The sequence below is a fragment of the Physcomitrium patens genome, chromosome 19 (genome assembly GCF_059467195.1).
Source record: "Physcomitrium patens ecotype Gransden chromosome 19, ASM5946719v1, whole genome shotgun sequence".
Classification (NCBI taxonomy): Eukaryota; Viridiplantae; Streptophyta; class Bryopsida; order Funariales; family Funariaceae; genus Physcomitrium; species Physcomitrium patens.
Window position 1 is genome coordinate 2910407 of NC_143428.1, and position 24622 is coordinate 2935028.

A 24622-nucleotide genomic window follows, 5' to 3' on the forward strand; every position below is an offset into this window, starting at 1 on the left:
GAGTTAAAGAATTTAATATCAATTATAAAAACAACAAGAAAAGAAAAGAAAAGAAAAATCATCTTATTCTATATTGAATTTTAAATATATAGTTAAGGCACTTACACAACAGCAGAGCTTTTGGTTTAATAAATTTAAGAACCAATTAATCTTTTAAATATTCAAAAAATTAGTAATTTTATTTTACAAAATATGATATTCATTTATTTTAATTAAATTAAAAATTAAAAATTAAAAATTAAAATAATCCATATATTTTCTTAATCCAATTGGCAATTTCCTAGTATACCATGATATTGTATAAAATGAATTTTAAAACACTATATATATGAATAAGATCTGGTTTTCAATAATATACAAACCAACAATCGATTTGATTGGCATAGCACAGTGCCCACAGTTAAAAAACACGAACTTTCCAATTTTCTACACATGCACAGAACCACACCCCATGTGCATGTTTTGGAACCGATTCTTTTCAAAAACAACAATAAGAAAAACGAAAAAAACGAAAAACCTAAACCACATGTACAAATACAATTCTTCTGCCGTCCTGTTCCTTACGTCATGTAAGAGTACCGTCAGATATTGTAGGAAAAGGCCTTTGGGGAGAAGAATCATGTGTGGTTATCCATGGCAGGAATTTTAATACCTTCATTATATTGAAACATTTCGTATCATACTGCGCATTAATAATATCATCAATTCATAGAGTTATACTGTGTTTACAATATACCTTTTTAATTCCTATAATACACAGATGCAGAAAGAGAGAGCGAGCGAGAGCTGTTGTGTTGTGTTGTGTGGAAGGGTTTGCACTTTGTGCATATCATCGGAACCCATTACACATCGTCGTTGTCGACGTCTTCGGTAAATGCCTCGCTGAGAAGCATCGATTGATTCCACATACACCACAAAAGGGGGCGCAGCGAGGTCCCGCGCGGGACACCACAAGCGGACAACTGCAATCGGGGCCGGTTTGCAGCTTTGCCGTAGAGAGAGGGTGGGTTGCAAAGCAGCAGCAGCAGCGAAAGGGAATGGAGGCGCCGCATCTGCCGCGTGCTCGAGCAGCCGCATCAAGCAGCGGCACCGCAACCCCCGCCTGCTGCATAGATCCAACCATCCATCCATCCACCTCGCCCATTCTCCCAATCAGGGCGAAATCCGACAGTGGCGTGTCGACAAAGACGCAGCAGAGGAGAAGGCACGCCAGATGACGACGCCTAGCCAGCAGCAGCATTATCTGCAGGACCCGGGACCAGCTCCGGCGAAGGGATGGATGGATCGTCCGGAAAATGGCACCACCACCACCGCAAGGCTCATGAATCACGTTGCTGCTGCTGCTCCTTCATGGATGGCATCGAGAGAATAACTTAACTGAGGGGTTGGGTCCATCCTCTTTCGACCCGCTTCCTGTCTCGCCCCTTTCGTAGCCTCCTGATCCGATGCTGATGATATGGATCTATAGCCACGTTGACCCCGCCGCTCTCTCTCTCTCTCTCTCTCTCTCGCGGTGATGTTCCGACGATGCTTCTTCGGTGCGTGGGTGGTATTAATCTCTGGCTCCTTCCGTCAGATCTCGTCGGATTTCCTTTTTCCGGTGTAAACAGTACCCGATACAAATAAGCGTTTTTTCCGGTTGTTGAATCCTCGGGACCATCGCTGCTGCTGCTGCGTCGATTCACTCGGTGCTGGAATACACACAAAGTGTTACAATTTGTTGACCATGCATGAACTCTGTAAATCACAGAACAGTCACACCCAGTCGAAGAGTCGCGGCCTCTGAGGTCATCCTGCTCGACAGATTATATTATGTGACACAAGCAAGATTAATTATTAAGAAAATGTAAATCTAAACACATGTCACTAATCTGATTCTAATATGGTATGAGAGCGATAAAAACTAAAATAAACTTTAGAAAAAATACACAACTAAAAAAGCTCAAAAGAAGAAGGACTACTTTTAGGATGTTTTTCACAAAAATTGGGGCACCAATAAACCCACTCTCACAAGCATCACTTCAAACAACATCTCTACCAAGGAATGGCCAAAGTTGAATGGCTCTTGGTACACAATTTGGAGACAAAAGATTAAATAAAAATTTGAAATAGAAGAAATGAGGGAGTTAGCTTTTGGCATGAAAAAAAGTACCAACATTTATCATAGAACCAAATATAACAATACCAACAAATCAAGCAACAATTCTTACTTGGAAAAAGAAAGATCATGTTGCACTTGCAGCTATTTGAAATTGTATTGACAACTCCATTTTTTCACATGTAGGAGCATGAAAAATAGCTTTTGAAGCATGGCTTGCTTTAGAGAATACATATTCAAGTAGTGATGTTGTCACTCTAGTTCACATGCAAGAAAAGTTCATAATACAAAAATAAAAGTAGAATAATTAGAAATAAGTGAATCACCAAGTTAATTCATGGGTTGTTTTTTTAGAACAAAGGAGGCATTTACAGTACCAACAATGCAATTGTTAGGAAAAGATTAGTATAGAGACGTTAGAAGAAGGAAAAATAGTGTTACTAGAGAAAATACCATTTAGTATAGAAAATCTATCAGAAATCTTCAATACAAAATGCATCTTGGAGGCATCAATGGAACATCATTTGTAGCATCTTAAGAGCATCTAGACAAAATAGTGTTACTAGAGAAAATACCATTTAGTATAGAAAATCTATCAGAAATCTTCAATACAAAATGCATCTTGGAGGCATCAATGGAACATCATTTGTAGCATCTTAAGAGCATCTAGACAAAATCTAGAACCTTCAAATTTTTAATATTATATGGCTTAAATAAAGTTTTATACTATCTAGATATATATTTGATATAATATTAGATTTTAGATAGGATATAGAAATAAATATAGTACTAATATACTATTAATATAAATAAGAATATAATATAAATATAATAGCAATATGATAAGTATACAAGAGTGATATAATACTCAATACAATTGAAATACAATACCAAATATGGAAATGGATATGCTTGAGTAGTATGTGGGTGATCCATAGCGATTCTCAAGTGGGAGATCTAATTTAGGTACTACAGGATTTTGCTGCTGTGAAAGTAGTTGGTACTAAAAGTCTCTTGCGGAATCAAATTTCATCCTTTTTTTTGTTTTATTTTTTTCTCTCGTAGATTAGAGAGCTCTAATATTGTATGCTAACACAACTATATAGTAAAAGAAGAAATGAAAGATTATATTATAAAGGAACTTAAATAAAAATATATTAATAAATTATCCTAAAAATATAGATAATAGATAAGGAAGTAGTAAAAATTAATAAATGCTAATACTACATTTTTGAAGAAGAAACTTCTATTTACTTTGTAGAGGCATATGTGAGCCAAATCAAAATACATGAGATAAATAATTAATATAGATATTTTTAAGGAAGAGATTGAAAATAGATTTAGCAAAAATTACCTCAAAATATGAAGAATTGATATTCAAAGAGGATTGGTTGTGAACCAAGGTTGAAATCAAACCTCAAGGTATAAAATCACACATCTATAGCAATTCAAGGGTTCTTTAGTTGATTGGAGAGTGGGATATGAGAGCAAACTTATAAGAGGATTTTTGAGAGTTTATTTTATGTGATCTTGATGAAACTTTTTGAAAACTATGATTTGTCTTTTTTTTGACCCACACTCTTCTAACTATACCAAATTGCATCAAATGCACCTTCATTATACAACTTTTAACTATAACTTTAGAACTACAAACTCATTAATAAGTCCGTTGCTCTCTCAAAATCAAAGAGTAATAACTTTTTGAATAATTGAATTTCCATGTGGTGAATAGTATCTAAAAATTTCCTGAGCTTTTTTTTGATCATTGTCCAATCATATGGCATTAGATTTTCAAACTCAAATTCAAATCAAATAGAATAATTAATTGCTTTAAGCACATCTTGTGGATTGCAATTTTAATTAAATACCAAAATTTGATTTCAATAAAACTTTCTCTCTTATCATTTGTATCAAGTTGGTACATCTTATACTTCCTTTTGCTACTCAATAGGATCTTTATATCTACTAGATGGATATGAAGACCATCTTTTTCAACAACCTCTTATACAAAAAAATCTATATGTAAGTATCAAAAGACATCATCATTTAGTGCCTTGGCATGATTTGTCAACTATATATAATGTTATATGGATTAAAAGAATTCTCCCAAGAGTGATATAAAGTAGACAATATTTTTTTTTACTTCACTTAGTTTCATAAACTCAATTGTTGATGATAAAGTATATTATCTTCATAAGGGTCCAACCTTTGCAATCTTCACCCTCTACTTGAATGATACATTGATGGCTTGCAACAATCTTTGGCTCCTCCAACACATCAAGATCCAACTACATGGTGAGTTCTTCTTGTTTGATTTTGACAAAGTCCATCATATACTAAATCTTCAAATTACTCGTAATATCACCTAAGATTGCCTTCATATAATACAAACACTATACCTCTAGCAAGAACTCATAGAATTTGAATTTTTTGAAGCTCAACTAGTATCAATACTTCATGTCTTAGACACCAAATTCTTTGCAGTAAATTACATTACCGCCATCAAAGGCAAAATTTAAAGTGCTCATTTTCCTTATACAAATATAATAGGCTTATTGAACTTGGCTAGCTTATGTATTTAACTTAACTTGGCATTTATCATTAGTAAATTTTTTTAGTGTATGCATAATCCTAGACCAATCTATATTATGGCCTATAAATATATGTTTTGTTACATTTGAGGCTCACTTGGATACTATATCAAATATTGCCAAAATCCTAATCCTAAGCCTCTTTTTGATTTTACAGATGACAATTGGAATAGGAATGTCAATAAGTGCTAATCAACCTTTGTCTATGATTATTATTATTATTTTTATTTTTTATGGAGCAATCAATTGGATTCCTCACAACAAAAAACCATTGCCTTATCTAACATAGAGGTGTATGAGCCACCAAATTGATTCATTTGCATATTTAGTACAAAAAATACAATTATTGTGCTTAAAATCACAGATTTTGTGAGTTAGTAGTAGAATTCATAGATAAATAGAAAATAGATTACTAATAGTGGATATGCAATCTATAATAGAATTTATTAAGACAAATTTTTAAGATGAATATATTTTTCTTTAAGTTAGCTAATACTAGATGATGGTCCAATGAAAGTAGCCTTTGTTGTTGTGGATTCTTAATTAAGATAGGAAGCTAAAAAAGAATTATTAATTCAAATCAATTCAAAAGAAAAGAAAATATTAATAGTCCTTAATACATACATATATATATATATATATATATATATATATAGTAAAAAAATAAAAAAATTAGAAACAAAATCAAAGGAGTAGAAAAAGAATAAAAATATGATAGCAAAAGGGAAAGAAAAAAAGAGAAGAGAAGAAGGAAAAGGAGGAAGAAAAAAATAAAAAATAAAAATAATGAGAAGAGGAGATGAAGGGAAAGGCGAGAGGCTGCCTCTTAACTTCGGCAGCCTCTTTGTTGATAGGGGTTTGGGCCACTCTGGATCCCCCCTCCCTTCTTTCCTATTTTTTGTGTGTGATGAGTCTCTGGCTCTGGTCCCTGCGGACTTTCTTCGTGTGTGGCTGCGGAGTGGTTTCTTGTTCCCCTTGAGAATTCTGGACGTGGAGCTATTTCAATTAGGAGGCGCCGGTGGTTCCAAAGCTCAGTTTTTTCCGAGCAGCAAAGCTCTTCTCTTTGGATTTTTTTCTGTGTCTCGGTGAGGTGCTATGGCAGTTCTCTGGCTGCAACTTGGTTGCTGTGTCTCTGGCGGCTGCTTCAAGCGGAGTTGCGGTGCTAGTTGGAGCGAGTTCCGACCTAGTGGAAGCAGCGACCAGAGAGTATTGTTGTTGCTGCCTTAGTCACCTTGCTCATATTATTACTCGGCAACAAGCAATCCTCAATTTAGTATCTGGTCCTTCCTGATTCTGCGGTTGGTGGTGTTCGCGTAGTATTCTATTGGTCGGGGCTGTTATTGCTCGTCGACGGCATTGCAGCGGATTAGTTAAATTCCTCCTTAGTTTTTTATTTTTTTATTTTTTTATCCAGCTTAGTTCTTACGGTGTAGGTTGCTGCGCCATTGTGTTGGTGTCTTTTCTTGGTGGCGGCGGCAATTGAGATTGCGATGCAATCGTTGCCAAGTTCCATTTTGTTTTGTTTTGGGTCGTCATTGCGACTGAACTCTCACCCCAAGCTTCTCGTGGTTCTAAGTTGATCGAGCTAGCGGTCACTATCAGTGGTGGTGTACCAAGACTTGAATTCGTAGCATGGAGCAATAGTTGAATGGCGGTCTTGCGGTTTGTTGGGATATTAGGCAAGGGCCATCAAATTCTCCCTTTCTCTAGTGTGCAATTTTCAAGTTGGGCATTTTTTTCTTCTCATCAACAATGCTGTGCTGCGTTGTGGAGCTAGAGGTGGCTCATTGTTTTTTCCTTCACTCCCTTGTTGTTGGATTCAACTGCTAGTGTTTTGGTCCCGCCGATATCAGATCGTGTGGAGGTTCTACAATAGAAGGGAACGGAGGCGGACTTTGCTACAATAGGATATGCAGCTAGGAATGCGGTATGTTGCACCAATCCTCGTTGTTTTCTTTTTGCAATTGGGCAATCAGGCAGAGGAGGCAAGTATTGCTGGACTGCTTGATATCAATCAATGTTCTGCAACTCGTAAGCAGGCGCGAGCTCGTTGGTGTTCCAAATCTTAATAGCAAAGATCAACGCCTTAATCTGGAGATGTGATTATGAAGGGGAAGAATTGAGCAAGCGTCTTGTTGTTTAGAGCTTCTATTAACACTTCTGGAGAAGCAATATGATCCAAAATCCAGTGTTGTTGAAGGTGTTTGGAATTTTAGTGCCAATTTTGTCAATGCTCATTAGCTAAAGGAAGTTGCCCATTGGAACTTATGATTGTAGTACGTTGTCGGTAGTAGAGAGGGCCCTTGTGAGACATATAGTGTAATTTATGGTGTAGTAAAAGAATTTATATATGCAGCTTGGCTATAGATAATGCCATTGGCCTTGCTAAAGAACCTCATGTGAACAGCTAGCATCTATGATTCTCCTAGCACATACAATTAGAAATTGAATCAAGATCGGTGAAACATAGAGGAGCAGCATTCGCATGCTGTGTGTAGTGTGGGCTCAAACTCTACCTTGCAGTCATGGTGGGTTATGAATTATCGACACTGTCTTAGAAACTAGTCTGGTTGGAGTCCCTGCTTGGTAGAACGGTAACCTGCAGCTTCAACTCTTGACCTTCAAGCAGAGCGGAATTCTAGTGTCACCCATCTCCAACAATCCTCATATCTGCAAGGTGATGGAACCCTAGACAATTAGGTTTTAGAGATAGGAAGTTAGGATTTAATTTTTTTTAAGAAAAACTATTTGAATGAATATCTAATCAAAAATGAAATTTTGTCATGGATGAACTATTATAGGTGAAATTATTTGGATAAATTGATATGAATGGATGAAATGATATGAATGTATGAAATGTTATTTATGGATGATAATTCATTATTAGATGAATTATCATTTTTGGATGAATCTTGTATATGGATGAATTTTAATAAAATAAAATAATAAAATTAAATTAAATTAACAAACAAAAAAATAAATTAAGAGTTAAGAAAAATAATTGCTTTTGACATGCATTTTGTGAGTGATTTATTATTTTGTAATGCTTTGAGTTTATGCTTTGGAATAAACTCAAAGCATTACAATTAATTAATCATGCATGAATCCGTGAGGTCATCCTCCTTGGCAAAATGTATTTTGTAACACTTTCAAGATTAATTAGTAAAAAAATATAAAATTAAAAACATATTATTAATTTGTTTCTAATACTTGATGGATTCCAGCAAGATAATGTTCTATCTCTCTTTCTCTCTCTCTCTCTCTCTCGGTTGTTCTACTAATTTCACATTACTTCGTATAGATTTTGAAGCACAACTAAGTTGTGACAATTCCAACATTACATTTATAATTCTATTTTTTTTATGTTGGATATATATATATATATATATATATATATAAACACATGTGTGTTGTTCATCAAATAAATGTTGTGAGAGATCTTTCTAATAAAGTGTGTCTACATAAGCTTAGTTCCCTATTTTAAAGCATGAATTAGCTGGCCTCCTTCTAAACCTTTACTATGTTTGATTTGTGTTTATCTTATTTAGTTTTATGTGGATTTTTGTAAGTTTTATTGTTTGAAACATATGACTTGAGGGACATCTAGATATTTTCGATAGAAAAATAATTCTATATTGAATTTATTTATGAAGTGGTACTTGCCATATTAATAATAAAATGTACATGGAAATATTAAAAATGGACAACAATCCTACATGAAGAAGGAATTTCTTTGCCTTGTAAAATCTTGTTGTTGCAAGACTTCACTTAAGTTTAGTTTTGGGTTTTTATGTAAGGAATTATAATTCTATTTTTTTTCTGTTTATGTACATTACTTATCTTGAGATTTTAGGTCAATATGATTCAAGCAAAATGAAGAAATAGAATCTCTAATTTGAGATTTTATTTATTTATTTAAAAAATAACCACAAGTAAAAATTATATTAAGTCAAATTAAATTATTATTCTTTAGAGCAAAAAAGACATCAATCTAATACAATAAAATTCTGAATTTACTAAAATAATAAATATTTAATTTAAAAATATAATATAAAAATATATTAGTTTGAGGTCTTAGGAAAAAAAAAAAAAAAAAAAAGAAAAAAAGTGTTATTGTCAACATATTTACATTAAGTATATTCTACTATAAAACACTTATGTATGAAATTTCATATTGCAATGTGGTCACTATTTAACCTTGTTGAAAAAAAATTAAAAAAATCCTCACATAAATTAAATAGTGTTATAATTTAAAATCATTTTTTTATATCATAGTAGATTATATTCTATTAAATTTAAATAATCTTATAATAATATTTAATTATAATATAATATTTTAAATAAATAAATTATTTATATAAATTAATTAATTAATAAATTTATACATGGATTTTGTGTCAATTTAAAATACGTGTAAATTGTTAATTATTTAATCCATGTTTGGCTTGTATGTTTTGTAAGTTAGTTATTTTTACTTGCTTTAATTATATATATATATATATATATATATATATATATATATATATATATAGAACTTTGATTTATTTATTTATTTATATTTTGTTCTTAAAGTATTTTTTTAATTCTTTGATACATATCTTAAATGTGTATGGTTTTTCTGTAAACTATTTTGCTAATTGTTTTAGATTTCAATTTTTTATTTTATTTATATATTTATTTTCAATTTTCTATCAATAAATTTATTTTTTATATTATTTAAATATTTAAGAATAAAATTTCAAATAAAAAATATAACTTTTAAAAACTTATGCAAAGAAAAATAAATACTCATGTATAAGTATAAAAAAAGAAAAAATAGAGAAGTTCTATAAACAAATAAAATATAAAAAAAATAATTGCATTGATATTTTAAGGGGAAAAATAATAGAGACTTTGAATCCAGACTATAATATAATAAACCCACTAATAAGAGTGAGATTTATATCAATTATCCTTCTGCATATACTATCTAATAAATAGATCATGTAGAACTTTTTTAAGAATCACATACTAAACATATACAAGTAATCATTTTGTTATCTATTGTTGATTGAAATGGCTACTAATTGAAGACAGAATAATCTTGAAGTATACTTCCAAATGCTCATTATGAAAAAAATCTTAAGTTTTAAAATTAGTTAATTAATTAAAAAACAAGTGGCAAAAATGTAATTTTTATTAATTCTTCAACTTTACTCTTTTTGAGATTAAAAATGAAATTAATTTTATAAGAAAGCTGAATGCATTAAAATTTTAGAATTATAAATACTACATGAATTCTATTAATATAAATTAGAAGTTTAAATTTTGTATGTATGTTTTATTAGTTGATAGAGATCATATATATGATAGAAATCATATATAGGAATTTATATATTTTTTAAGATGTGATGGCATTTTTATAAATATTTTATTTCTCAACTAATTCATGGCCTTGTTACAAATCACTATAAATATTATTTTGATTTACTTTTCCTGAAATTTATTTCTTATTCAATTTTTTTATATGTTAAAAATAGTTAATCTTGCAAATCGTCATGTCTATTAGAGTGTTTAGAATGACAATCTTTGTGGCATATTTTATTATATATATATACACACATTGTATGTGCATTAATATTCAACTTGGAACAAGTAAATATTTTATTGTTAAAGTAAGAAAATTAAAAATTAGACCACAAAATAGGATACTATAAACAACCAAAGATGCCTTGATGCATATGACCATAAGTATATAAAAATAAAAATAAAAAATAAAAAACTTATCAACAAGTAACATGTAGAAAAACAAAATAATATAAAAATAAATCAAAGAAATAGACAAGACAAACAGAAATAAGAAAAATATAGAGCAATATAAAACACAAGAACAACTCTATATTGGTCTACCCACACAAGAAAAAGACCTCTTTCCAACGCCACTTATTGATGCTTACCAAAGGAGGTAGCCAAAACCCTAGAATACCCACAACCCATGAATGTTTCTAATATTTTGACAAGCCCTAATGGCACAATTAGTGGAAGGCAACAAGGGTTGAGCCACATGGACCCCAATAACTAAGCCTTCACCAGCTTCGCTCTCTCCCCTGTTGCCAAATTAATGTCGGCAGCTCGATGCGTGAAGAGCAACATAGGAGCAAGGCGCCAGTTTTGGAGAAAGGTGCCAGTTCTGGAACCATCGCCCTCATTGAAGGGAGAGAATTTGAGGGGGTTGTATTTAGATTTTCCTTCAACGGCGACGCAATCACGACGGATTCGAGACACACACGAGAGATCTCGTCTCAATTTTTTTTCTTCTTTTTTGTGTGTGTGTGTGTGTGTGTGTGTTTGTATTAGTGCATCAGTTGCTGTGCCAACGCAACCCTTGACTCAGATACACCCTAATTGTTGGCACAAGTTGCCTCGGGACGAGCAACGTGAAGAATGAAATCATGTGTAATGCATGGAAATTTGTGGCATATTCTCTCGGTCTCAGCGTGTGTTAAAATATCTCGTCTCAACCCTATAAATTGGGTTGAATCACCCAGGGTTGTTGATTTCTATGGGTTGGGTAGGTGGGTGTTCCACGGCGTGCCTGCTGTTGGCTTCTTCAAAACTCGCGCGTCTTTCTCTTGTGAGTTTCTGCCTTGCTGCATGTAGTGGCTGTTGACAGTTGCTCACCCTAGATTCCTGCACGTTCCAATTATGTGAAGTCCGCCATGATGTTTCCATTGCCGGGGAAAAGAGGGACTAGTTTCAATTTCACATCTTTTAGGAAAACTCGCGAAGATTTGTTCTTAACACGTAGAATAAATCAGAATTTTTCTTCAATGGTCCAAAAAGCCCGGAGAGGAAGCGGAATCTGACATAGGGCAAACGAACTATATTCACCAAGTATAAGCGTCAGAAACCAGAGATGGAATTGGAGTTCTGCAGAAGTTGCCTTCACGCAAAACACAACATTCCTTACAAACTACACCATATGGATACATAGAAATGTATATATATTTTTTTGCTTTCTTCTTATCGTCTTGTTCGATAACCAAGGTGTCAGGTAGCAAACTTGGGATCACATTTAGTCGGCACATTGTAGGGATGGCAAAACAAAATCCGTTGAGGATGACAGCACCTCATTATGATGAAACAGATACATAACAGCAAAGGCAGCAGCCCATGGAGCTTTCCTGCAACTTCAGATGTGGTCACTTCAGTTGAAATCATAAAAATTGCCAAGAGATCGTGACATAGCTGATACCAGAACCCACACCGAACCCCGAAGTGCGTTAGTTACACTATAAGACATCAAATGCAGCACTAGCAATAAAACAAGAAATAAAAACTTTTCGTCATCACTCTTCATCTTGTTCCAAATGTCAGAGCTAGTGTTACAACGGGATGAAAACTCTTCCATAACAAATTGATTTGAATATCCTCAACCATGTTACAGAATTGATATTCTCCAAGTAAATGTCTGTATAACATGTCAAGTTAATTAAACTAAAGTAGTTCAAGAAATATAACGTTATTTCAAAGACGTCTATGAACGCAAATATGCCACAGCTATTAAATGCAAAGGACTGTCTATCAAACAAGACCACTTATACCAGTAAAGCAACACAGGAAGTTATGTAGTACGTCAGAGCTATGAGATCTCCAGAGAAGAGCTCTGGTTCATCGCTTAAAACCTATCAAACTTCTGATGGCGACAGGGTTTACCAGTTCGAAAACAAGTCAAATTATGATCTCAACACGTCAAATTAAAGGGATGCAGAGGATCTCACATCAACAACAAAAGGTTCTCCAAAAAATCTGGTAAAACATGTTGATAACAAATGTGTTGTCTCCTCCGCAAAGAAGGCCTCCACAGCACATTATTTCAGGTGTTTGATGTATGAGGAGCTCTGTGACAGCAGGAATAACAGTCAGAGATAAGAAAGAACATTGTGAAACAGAAAATGACTAATTGCGTGTTAGCTCTTGCTAAAGAGAATGAAAGTATATGAAATGAAGCCTCCTATCTAGGATCTATGCATGCTAGCCAGAGACCAGAGGAATGGCCACCAAGTTCAATTTATACTTGCACTCAAACTGTGTTAGACATGTAACGATCTCTTAATGTAAAAGACCGTCTCCTATGAAGAAAGGTAACCATGCAATTTTTCATTATACACGGAGCACCCCAGAATTCTATGTTTTGAACAACTTGACAGGGATTGTGGCAGAAGAGTGTGCGTGCTGTGTGCAGAGGCTCGATTATAACAACAATTTAGATGTGGTACCTTTCCTACAATGTTCACTTCCCATCCCACAGTTCACTCCAGGCCCACATTCACAACATCAATGAACACACTGGTGTGCTTGATAAGTGGGACGGTTCCTTGAGAAACATTGCACTTTTAATGGAATCAAATTTTCTTGGGCTGGTGTTACAAAATCAGGAAACGAAAACTGACATCTTCACAGGACATGCAATACGCGACATACTTCGCAATGCCCACTGGAACAAACACAGGATACAAGCAAATGACACCTATCCTGAGTAACATTTCCATGCTGATTTCTAGGTTTCGGAAGAGCATCAGAGAAAGACCTGAAAGAAAGTTGAGGATTCAACAGATGAGTTGCAAACCCACCTTGTTTGCTGCCGAAGTGTGTAACAAACAACAAACCGTCTAATCGAAGATTTCCGCCAAGGGAAGTGTACAAATTTGATATGTGTTGGATACACGGAGAGATGGGTGTCTGAAACAGAGGCTGTTGTTAAACACGGAGGGGTTATGCGATCCAGTTTGTTACTATGGGGTATATGGGGAACACCAGGACCGTTGGGAACATGGGAACCCAGCTTGTGGCTGTGGTGCTTCCGAGTAATCTGCAAAATTCTCAGAAAACATCAAACATCACTACGACATCGTGTTTTTCAACGATATTTGATAAGCAATGTGATGATTTGCTACGATATTACCAGTGCAATCTCTAGGTGGGTTTCTAAATGTTCAACTAGTTGCAGGAAGATTTAATGCATCTCGTCAGGGGAGAAGCTTGGTGTGAGGGTTACTCAAGACGTCGCTGCGTTGCGAGCTGGTGAAGTTTGAGCCTTGTAATCACGTGAGGGATCAGCGGGGTAGACTCTCTATTTCTGTTTTAAGTGCGGGTGGTGTTCTGGATCTGAAGCTCACCTGAAGTAAGTAATCCTAATCCTAACTTTGACGCCATTCGGTTTGGGGAGTTTGTTTTTCAATCCTCTTGGGAAGGATCGAATTTGAGCAAACCGGATCGTCTGCTCGGTGAATTGTCAAGTTGACCTTAGACAACAGAATCTACGTGGTTGTGATAGCTTGAACTTATATCTCAGTACTCTGGTCTAGATTCTTTGTCGTTTTGTATGTGTAGCAGTAGGCGGTTGTTGATCTTGGCTTCAGTTTGTGGATTCTCCATCCTTCTAGTTACGCCTGCTATTGATGACTTGGTGTTTAGGTTTTTCGTGCTATCGTCAGATTTAGTGTTACTAGTTTCCCGCAAGGTGGGTGTTTGTTTGCGGTCGCTGTGTGGCCCGTATTGTTCTTCGTTTTCAAGCAATGCTTTCTCAACACGGTGCTAAGACCTCCATTCTTTACGATAGCCAGTTGAAGTTGTGGTTTCTTGTCTCTTTTCTTTAATTGCGGGTTTTCATAACTCCCTTGTCGTTGCTGTCACTGGATTCGGAAATGATTTTAAAAGAGGCAGTTTAGGGTTCGGGGAGAGATGCTATTGACAGTAGAGGGGGCAGTCAAGTTGCATTGAGCACTTGAGCATCCCAACATGGAGGAGCAATTTCGATCGTCTGCTATGTCAGGGGACAACTTTAGTGCTTTCAATTCGCCAACCCCAAACATATCACAGAGGTCGCCTCTAGATACGTCGATCAACTTACCCTTCGGGGACACCTCTTCACCTTCTTTTAAATCCGTCCCCATTTCACCATCATCTGCTTCGCGATTGGCGTCATTGACCAACCAGTCCAGTCCAAAACCCAGCTTTACATCGAACATTGGCCAGCCGTGGGGATTATTTCAAGCAGAAGCCAACAATGGCCCTGCAGATACTGTGAGACATCCTCTCATGGGTCACCATCCTTTTAGTGACGAAGATGAAGAAGATGCTCTCTCCGGATCGTCCTTGGCGAAGCTCCCGACTGCCTCTGCAGCATCCACAACCCAAACCTTCTCGAACTCCCCGGAGGCTGTTACGTCTAGTAGATCTAAGCTGAATGCTAGCCCCCTCTCGTTTAGCAGCCGCCCGTTTCAAGGCTCTTCTGATATTTCCAGCTTACGCAAGCTCGCGGTACAGTCCTTCACATCTTTTCTACGTTTTTGTGTGCATTTGCGTTATAATTCAATATTGTAAAGGTCTTGGGAATTGAGCTTGGCAGAAAACGGCCCTTTTAGACTCCAGGGAATAGATATATTGAAACTTTGCCCCCTGAACAACTTTGGTATGCGCTACAGAGACAAGGGGCATGGAGAGCATTATTGGACAAGGTGAGGGGTGCAAAAAAGCTGGGCGTCCTCACGACTCCACTTGATGAGCTGAATTACGCAACTTATCATCTCTTGGCATTAATGAAGCTGCGGAGCTATGGTGCCGCTGCCGATGAATTGGCAGCTGTTGGTGATCTCGATGCTGCGCAGTATCGCTACGAAGAATATCCTTCCGTGTACCCTGATAAATCAGGTATGTTGAAATTGTTGTGGATCTCGTTTTGTTATTTATCCTCAAGTTGATTTCCATGAAAATGCCACAGCCAAAGAAATAAAGGTTCTGTGTCTTTCTGTTCGCTTTTTGGTCTTCTCTGGCACAGGTTCGATGGTGCCGTTTGCGCTGAGATGGATGCATGCTGAGCTACCTCATCGGAATGGGCAAATAGCTACCACTATAGAACGGTTGTATGCTCTTCTAGATTTTTGCAACTCACGAGTAAGTCTTCTCACAGTGCATGCCTCACGGTACTGTATACTTAATACTGAGTCGCTCTTAACTTGATCTTGTGAAAAATCAAATAAATTAATCATCTTATATCTTTAAAGAGTCTACACCTCTTGGTTGCTTTTGGTCGCAAGATAACATGGTAGGCTTGAATTCACGATTTTAACTGTGAAGTCTTTTCTCATTCTTGGACCGACGCTGATCACTTCTTCAATTTGACCCAAGTCAATCATATGATCTTGCTTATAAGGCATCAATCCTGGTTGTGTGACCAGGTTGAATCTCTAAGACCAAGCGATGCTGGTAGTGACAAGCCGCCACCGCCATTGGTGCATACTGCCACTGATTTTTCTACCAACGGGAATGGTGACATTGCTAGTGGCGACGATAATGCTCTAATCGAACGGGTGAATCCCGAGGAAGGGACTTTGACAGAGGAGGTGGGCACTAGCGGGGAAGAGGAAGATTTTGGAGAATTCACAGCTAGTGATAGTGCCGTTACAGGAAATTTGCTCCTGACGTGGATGAGGCGGAAAGAGGCTGTTTTGTTTGCCCTTGTGGGTCATCATTTGTTCCAGAAACAGTATATTGTGGCGCTGCAGTGGTTAAATGAACTACTGGCCAGGTGTGTTGAACAATACACTCAATGTTTTATTTTGGGTACGTAGTAGCGACCCTTCTTCGCAGACATACAAGCAGCTTTTGACACCATTTATTATGCAGTTCTTCCACAGATGCAGACCTGCTGTCAAGAGTAGGTTATGTTCAGCTTCAGCTGGGCGACCTTGGAGGAGCTCAGCAGACCTTCTCTAAGGTCGATGCTCTCATCTCAGATACTGTAGATGAGAATCTCTTGAACTTGGCGGGACGAAATCGAGGTCTTCTTCACTTTGCCGATAAACAATACGCGAAGGCCTTCAATGAATTCACCACTGTCTTGAATAGAAGTCCACATGACACAATTTCTGCAAACAACAAGGCTAGTTACTCCTATACAAGCTTTGTATCTGGAAAAATAAGTTATCCCATCTGACAGCATTATTTTATTGTTTGTTGCGTGTCCAAAGTCCTAAAAAAGTTTTGAATTTTTTGTTCACTATTCATAATGGTGTATTAGATTGAATCATTCGTCTTGCTACCCAACACTGATCCATGCTTTGTGAATACCTTAGTTTCTGATTCTGAATAGTTGCATTTGTATTAGCAGGCGCTTTGTTTGATGTACCAGCGGGAACTTCTTGGTGCAACATCAGTTCTGGAGGACTCACTTCAGTCTAGTCCTCGGTCCACTTTGAGTGAGACCATGGTTCTTAATTTGTGTAGTATGTATGAGTTGGCGTCTATGAACAGCGTAGAGTCTAAAAGGTCCCTTAGTTCCTGGCTCTTGACTCATGCTCCTGATGACTTCGACCTCTCTTGCACACGATTGTAGGTTCCTTGCTAGATAGTGTTCCATAATTTTCACAGTGTAAGTTCATCGTGAACTGTGTGCACATTTGAAGCCAGGTTAGTGTGAAGAAATAGGAATAGAGACAACTGAAATTGTTGCCAGCGTCCCTTTTCATTGAGGCAAAAGAAGCTGCAATTCATTTATTGACCAGCTGTGAAAGCCTTGATCATTACGATCTGATTCTTAACATGTATTTGCACTTACTCTTTTAAGAAATGGCAGGTTTTGCTAAGTTCTTGAAGCAAGCTTGACTGTGTGCTTAATTCCTAAAAGTGTGCTGTATCTACAGAGCTTAATTATGAGCCTGCGGTCTCGTGATTATCCCGTTTGGTTACTGGAGGAAGGCAAATGTGCTGATGAATATTGTCTGTTGCTCAATTTTATAACCTTAAGTTACTCAGGAATGTTTGTTCTGTTACTTTTGTGCAGATGCCTGAGACTAAAATCTGGTTGAACAGAGAATGAGGAATTGATATGTCACCTGAACTTGAAGTAATGAAAGGAAATAATGGTTAATTGAGGTGTTCACAGTTTGACATACACCCATACCCTCACACTGTAAGATTGACTTGATGCTAGTAGAGTGATCCTCTGCAGTTTTCTGCCCGCCAGAAGATTACTGGATATAGCGTGTACTTCTCAAAGGGATGTGACCTTATAGCTTCTCCGATCCATGCATAATTTACAAATCCAGATATAGAATTCATGGATTAAAACTGATGGCCAATTCAATTCCAATATCTGGATATTCATGCTAATTGGGTGTTTTAGAACAATTCTTTCTTGGTGTGGTTTATGTAGAATCTTATAAGAATTGCCTTTTGTATAGTTCTAAATCAACAAATAGACTTAATTATAGTATAATAACTACATATGCTAAGTATACTTGTAATATGGGCACTTTCTAACAAACATAACAATAATTGTAGAAAGAAGCATGACATAAACCACAAGCCAATTTAAATCCAAGTAGAGTGGATGAGAAAGTACCTATTAAAATATATGGAGCACATAAGCAAAGTGATTACATTTATTCAATAAAATTCATCCTAAATGAGCCACTCTTTATAGCAATCTTATACAACTATATAATTATTGTTTAGTATAATACTTGATAAAACCAAGATTGTCTAATAGACAATTTGACAAGAAGTGAAGTTGCTATCTAAAACAACTATTATTGCTTGATTAGCTGGTAGCAAAGCAAACCACAATTACTTGGCTAAGTAGCATTTTAAATAAGAATTATTATTTAGAAGCTTTATTTCTACTAAAAAAATTTTTAGACAAGAATATTTTAATTAAAAAAAAATATAATCAAAAGTAGATTCTTTATAGAAGTTGATACTATTATCTTTTAGAAACTTTTCTTAGACTTTTTATTTTTCAAGCTTAGAATCCAAATCTTGAACTTAAAGCCATTTGAAATTCGAAGAGAGGAAATAGTATTAAATCTATCAAATTCCTTTTTAGAATCTTCTTATTACAAACACACATACTCATCTTAGAAATTACTTAAATTAAAAGAATTAAGTATAAATAAATAAATAAATAAAAGTAAATTTGGTAATATCTTATTGAGAAGCTTCTTAAAATCTTTATAGATGCAAATTTAACTTTATATGTATTTATAGATAATTGGCATGTAATATAAGTTAGCCATATAGCACACATATAAAAAAATATGCCTTGTAAGTTAGACATATGTTGCATAAGTTGGACAAATATTGGAGGTTCTATACAATATTGTCATGTAGCTCTTGATTATATAACATATATAGAAACAAGAGTGAGGCCTTGCTCACTCTTATCAATTTCTTTCTTGTTTCTAATCTAATTTCAAGTTGATATATGTCTTATTTTTATTATTTACATTCTTTAGGTTTTTGTACTTGACACTTATTGATAAATTTTACAAAATTACTCCATAGATAGTTGTTAAGAATATATTTCATAATTTTAAATAATAAGAAATAATTTTAAGCAAAAAAAACCAAGATATGTAAGAAAAGAATATATAATAAAAGAATAGAATAGTTAAGTGGTTATTATTAAGAAGAAAGAATCCTTAGAAGTCAAAAGAAGAAATAACTTTAGAAATGAAGTGATAAGTCTAAGGAGGATTTATACTTGTTTCTACTTATGTTATTTATAAGGCTTAAGGCTTATTGTCTAAGCTTTCAATACCTTTTTGCAGTAGCTATCTAGAAGACTTGTTCGCCAAACTAGAAGAAGGTCCTTGTGAAATTTTTTATAAGGCTCATATATTAAGTTACATTTGAAACTTTCTAAAGAAGCCATCTAATATAACTTAATTTCTTTGCTCTCTATTGGATATTTCTATTAAGCTTTTAGAATATTTTGAAAGGATCTATTGAAACACAAAATATTTTTAGAAGGTTCTAAAATTTCCTTTGATTTATATGTCTATGGCAATAAAAACTAAACTATGATAAATTTTGAAATATAAAAAGAAATCAATAAAAATTTATAAAAACCTTAAATTTGCATTGAAGTATATTTAATTATAGACTTAGAACTGAAGGTATAAGGTACAAATCTTATATGTAATAAGAGGAAATTTTAGCTACATTAGTTATAATATCAAATATCATTTTTTTCTTAATATTAAGTGTGGGATCAAAGATTGTATCTTATTACAAAATAATAAGAAAAAATAAGGTACATTAGACTAAAAACATAAGATTCATCAAAAATATATTAAAAATAGTAAAAATACTAATATTGATAAGATTATATTTAATATCCTAAATATAAATAAAAAGTAGAAAAAAGATAAAAATTTAATAACTTTCTTTAAATCTAAATAGATATAAAGAAGTAATCATAAAATAAATATAATAGGTTTTACTATTATTTAATAAAAAGTGATAATAGGCAAGAAACCTCAAAAAATATAACTCTCTAACATCTATACAAAGAAATATTTATATTTTAGATAACACACCTAATATAGATGATAATATTACAATGCTAAAAAAATATGTTTAGTCATGTTAACTTCTAAGCTTCTACCATTATTAAAAAAAGAAATAATTTCCATTACATTAAAGATAAATTATCATTTTGTAATAATTATTCTTCTTATTAGAATAAATTAAAATAACACATAAATTTAGAAATTTCTAATATTATTTTCAAATATGGGTCTATAATATGGATCTAACAAAGACTTCTAACCTTCTATTGCATCAATATTTTCTACTATTTAAGATATTAGAATCAACATCTTAATTTTTTACTTAGATTAAACATTCTATTGATTAAAAGAAATATATAAAGATATTAATAATAATAGATAAAAAATCTCAAGATGGATAGAAGTAACTAGAGAATAAATCAAAGCTCTAATATAATAGTAACAAAAAACAAAAAAAAACACAAAAAATACATATAGAAACCAACTAATCACTTGTGATCAACAATATATTATAAATATAAAAAATCTATTTTTTTTATTATAAATAATTTTAAAACCTCTTTTTATAAATGCTAGACTTTCATAGAAAAAAAAAAAAAAAATTAATAGAAGTTGTAACTAAAGAAGATCCAAAAAATAATTAATATATTTACATATGTAAATAAGACTTTAATTGATATTTATAGCTTTATCTCTTTATTTTCTAAGATTTTATTAGTCTACTCCACATACTCAATTGAGTAAATTGAAAACATTATATTACAAGATTCTACAACTATTGAATATTATAGCAATATTCTAAAATAAAATCTACAAAAAAACACAATCTACAAAGAAAAATTATTAAATAATATCAAGATCTAGATTAAATTTACTAAACAACTCTTATTAATTGTACTAATTTTAGAAATAGGTAATTTATGCTATCACAAATTGATATGATGGTTTTATATTGTGAATTACAATAAATGTAAGATTTTTGAGAATTGGCAATAAGAACATATTTAAAAGTATGTGGTTTTTTAGTCTCTGAAAAGATAAGATATAATAACACTTCTAAAAAGCAGCTTTGAACAATTATATGAGCAAAAAGTGGTCTTAGGTGAAATTATTTTGCATCCATTTCTTAGTTAGATGTAGCAAAGCTCTATCACATAAATAGTATAAATAGTGAATGTCAAGCTATGAGATGTAGCAAGATGTAATAAGTGTTGAATATTGCTTTCATATTTCCATATATATTCTCAATATAGAAAACATAGGTATATACTATATTTATATTACTATTCAAGCCAAATAATTCAATTAATCATTAGGCCTATATTAACTTATTTTTATGTTGATGAATTATATTTATTATAATGAAATGTATTTATTATGGTATCAAAGCTAATAGCCATTGAAGAGAGGCACTAAGTTTTTTGAATAGTATAACTAAGTAACATTAAGTGTTAAGTTTAGGCATATAATAGATAAGCAATAGAATTGGTTGTAGCTACTATTTTCTAGAGATCTTATCTCTCTAAGATGCTTTGAATAGTATCTTTTTATATTTTGTAGTTTTTGAGGCCAACTAGCATCTTGTTTTACACAAACTATTAGAGATATAATGACAATTTTGGACATGTAAGAAAACCTAAGGATGGACAATAATATGTCTATTGCATCTTTTACACAAATAGTTCATGAGCTCATCAATATTTTTAGGGAAGCCAATGAACTTCTTTTCGACCTTATCATCATTTACAAGATATTGAAAAAAAATTCCCCAAAGTACAAGATATTGGTTCAACCATCCAAAACAAGCGAACTGGATCCACTCTTGTAAAACTAGTTTGTTGATTATAGATGGAAGAAATAAAAATGAAGTTGTATTTTGATTCTCACAAAGATGCCTTGATATTTAAAAAAAATATATATATATAATTTGAAGATATTATTAGCAAACACCAGTCTTTGTTTTTTAATAGATAGATCAATATAGTTAGTTGAGAAGGAAGAAAGAGCTAAAATGTCATTGGTGTCATAAAACGGAACATATAGTCGAAGATTGTCTCGTACTTGCTTCAATTTTGGTCATAGGAGATAATCAATTCAAATTACATGCCAACATCTTTGAAAGCTATCTCAGTGAGCATTACAAATCTATTCCAAAAGAAATCTAGAATGCATTAAATATTTTGTTATTTGCATTGATTTTTGAAAAAGATTGGATTATTAATAGAAAGGCTTTTAAGCACTTTTTTTTAGAGATCTTGAATTCTTATCTTGTTTAGAAAAATTATCAAAATAAGATACGATTGTAATAACTAATGGACAGAGTCATTTTGTTAAGGAACAAGGTGAAATCATCTTGACAAATCATTTTGATTTTAATAAATTATACAATGTTTATTATGTTTCAAAAATAAGGCTTAATTTGATTTTAGTGAAATAGCTTATTAGATAAAAAATAATATCTTGATTTTTGGAAGATTTTTTTTTTTATTATTTTCATAAGATTACAACTATTGATGCCCATTATTTTTGAATATTAGGACAAAAAATCTCAATTGTATAAATTAACTTACAACAATAGCTATTTAGTTATAAGTTCTTAATACAATCAATTTGATATTAGAAATAGTAATATCACTACTTTGGTCTTAAACAACAACTTAAAAAATTTAAATCCTCAAGGTTAGAATAATTCAACTTGCTTCTCCTAGCTATAGCATTCCTAGCATGGGCATGTAGGATTTATTATTCTTAGTAAGATATCTTCAAAAGATAATTCATATAGAATCCAAAGATTCACAATAGATCCTATAATTTATAAATACTTCTTTGAAGGATAAAAAGATGTAGGTAAAGAAACCAATGCCATATAAAATAAGTACTTACTTACATTAGTTCTTAGGTCTAGTCCATATTGATATGTGTAATCCCTTTTTAATCTCTTTTTTTTCAAAAAATAGATATTTTTATATTATTTGTTCATGAATGCAACAAAAAAATATAGACTTACTTTTTGAAATAAAAGAACTAAGTCTTTGAATTTTTTTGTGAGTTTAGAACAATGATAAAAAGATAGAGAAGGTTACCTTCGAAAGTCCTATGTACAAACTAGGATAGATAATTCTTCTCCATTACCTTTTTAAAATATTGTAGATTGCATAAAATATAGAAACAATTAACTTAGGACCATGTCTCTCAATAGAACGATGTGGTAGAAAGATGAAATAGAACAATTCTAAAAAAGGATTATATTAATGTTACTTTTGAGTCATGTCCTAACCTTTCTATGACTAGAAACCTCTTAAACTATTATTTATTTTTTGAATAGAATGCCAATTAGGATTAGCAAGTCTACTTCATTGCTTAAACAACTCTTTTTTAAAAAATAACCAAATCTAAAACATCTCAATTGTTTTGGATTCTTATCATATATTCACTTAGGACTTTATGCTAGAAATAAATTAGAATCTAGATTTGTAATAGGTAGTTTAATAAAATATAATAATTGCTCAAAAGCCTATTAAATATATCTACTATCAATAAACAAGACAATGATTTCAAAGGATGTTTTTTTTATGAGACAAAATTTTGTAATTTGGATCCCATCATATCAATCTTAAGTTTAAACCATACTCTTTCAACTATGATGATTACAACAAAGAGGGCAAAGATCTTTAAAAAATTATCAATAAACTTCTACAATAAGTTACTATATTTAACTCGCTTCTACTACATATTAATTATAGCCTTATAAGTCACCTCCATTAGTAGCAACATACTTGAATCTTGCAAACTATGGACAACAAAATCATGGAATATTTGGCAATTAAGCAAACTCATTGAATCGAGCATCTCCAAGAAGTCTGTTGTAGGTTCCAATTCAATTGCTATCTTCCAATGTGCTATTGTTTGATGCCTAAAATAATATGCCACAAAATCTAAATCTTCTATAATACTTTAATGCCAAATCTTGACACTGATTATTTACCAATTAGCAATGCGGATTCATTTTGTGCGTCATTACCATGAAATGCTACCTCTGCACCACTAACATTTTCTTTAGATTACAATATTTTACAATCTAATCCCTCTATATCCATGCTATAATGGCCCACTCAATAGATAACTAGATCCAATCAAAGAATCATGTATCAAAGTAGTCCAATGATCACTATGTTCTGTCTATTATAATTTCATCTCAAGAATCTATTAATTTTAGCAAAGCCTTGAGTTGCTTGAATTGAAAGAAATCTATTATAGATGAGTACAATTCTCTTGTGAAAAAATGAGATATGATATCTTAACGATCTATTTCCTATCAAGATTGCAATATCAACTAGATGAATTTTTAAAGCTAAAATTGATCTGAAAGGAGAACTTCAAAACGAAAATCTAGACTAGTGGTTCCTGATTTTGAACATAAAAAAAAGTGGATGTTGAAGAAATGTTTGTCTTGGTGGTTGCATAGAAAATTATTCCATCACTCCTTGCTATTACTTCACAAAATAATTAGATCATTGCTCATATGGACATCAATTTTGCTTTTCTTTATGCCTTTGCAAAGAAAAAGTGTATATTACACAACCAAAAGGCTTCCAAGT

At 33.0% G+C, this 24622-nt stretch overlaps 1 protein-coding gene and 3 long non-coding RNA genes across 7 annotated transcripts; 2 read left to right on the forward strand and 2 right to left on the reverse strand.

Annotated features, from left to right (window-relative positions):
- Positions 1 to 634: 634 nt before the first annotated feature.
- LOC141044527 (uncharacterized) lies at positions 635 to 2900 on the reverse strand. The gene is made up of 2 exons (XR_012216098.2): positions 2211 to 2900; positions 635 to 1793 (listed from the first exon to the last, which is right to left on the reverse strand). It is a non-coding gene; the product is annotated as an uncharacterized LOC141044527 (long non-coding RNA).
- A 7617-nt stretch (positions 2901 to 10517) lies between these two features.
- Positions 10518 to 13461, reverse strand: LOC112272745 (uncharacterized). 2 transcript variants are annotated; one of them, XR_002966785.3, is made up of 3 exons: positions 13302 to 13460; positions 12450 to 12569; positions 10518 to 11916 (listed from the first exon to the last, which is right to left on the reverse strand). It is a non-coding gene; the product is annotated as an uncharacterized LOC112272745 (long non-coding RNA). The 2 variants fall into 2 exon arrangements; XR_016498562.1 differs by having other exon boundaries at positions 10518 to 12569; positions 13302 to 13461.
- LOC149987342 (uncharacterized) lies at positions 10712 to 12023 on the forward strand. Of its 2 annotated transcripts, none has more exons than XR_016498561.1 (3): positions 10712 to 10849; positions 11244 to 11302; positions 11816 to 12023. It is a non-coding gene; the product is annotated as an uncharacterized LOC149987342 (long non-coding RNA). The 2 variants fall into 2 exon arrangements; XR_016498560.1 differs by having other exon boundaries at positions 11487 to 11854.
- Positions 13462 to 13549: 88 nt separating the features above from the next.
- On the forward strand, positions 13550 to 17328 carry LOC112272744 (uncharacterized). Of its 2 annotated transcripts, XM_024500816.3 has the most exons (7): positions 13550 to 13852; positions 14389 to 14991; positions 15156 to 15381; positions 15509 to 15624; positions 15909 to 16258; positions 16357 to 16612; positions 16841 to 17328. In XM_024500816.3, exons 2-7 carry the CDS (start codon positions 14470 to 14472, stop codon positions 17063 to 17065), a joined length of 1695 nt encoding a protein of 564 aa, XP_024356584.1. In that variant the 5' UTR covers positions 13550 to 13852; positions 14389 to 14469; the 3' UTR covers positions 17066 to 17328. The 2 variants fall into 2 exon arrangements, with proteins under 2 accessions (XP_024356584.1, XP_024356585.1); XM_024500817.3 differs by having other exon boundaries at positions 13550 to 14991.
- Positions 17329 to 24622: the final 7294 nt, after the last annotated feature.

Excerpts from the sequence above, each read along its gene's own strand:
- LOC112272744 (XM_024500817.3), top strand. The coding sequence starts at position 14,470 with ATGGAGGAGCAATTTCGATCGTCTGCTATGTCAGGGGACAACTTTAGT. Across the intron at positions 15,382-15,508 it reads CGTGTACCCTGATAAATCAG|GTTCGATGGTGCCGTTTGCG; the intron begins GTATGTTGAAAT and ends TCTCTGGCACAG. Across the intron at positions 16,259-16,356 it reads TTAAATGAACTACTGGCCAG|TTCTTCCACAGATGCAGACC; the intron begins GTGTGTTGAACA and ends TTTATTATGCAG.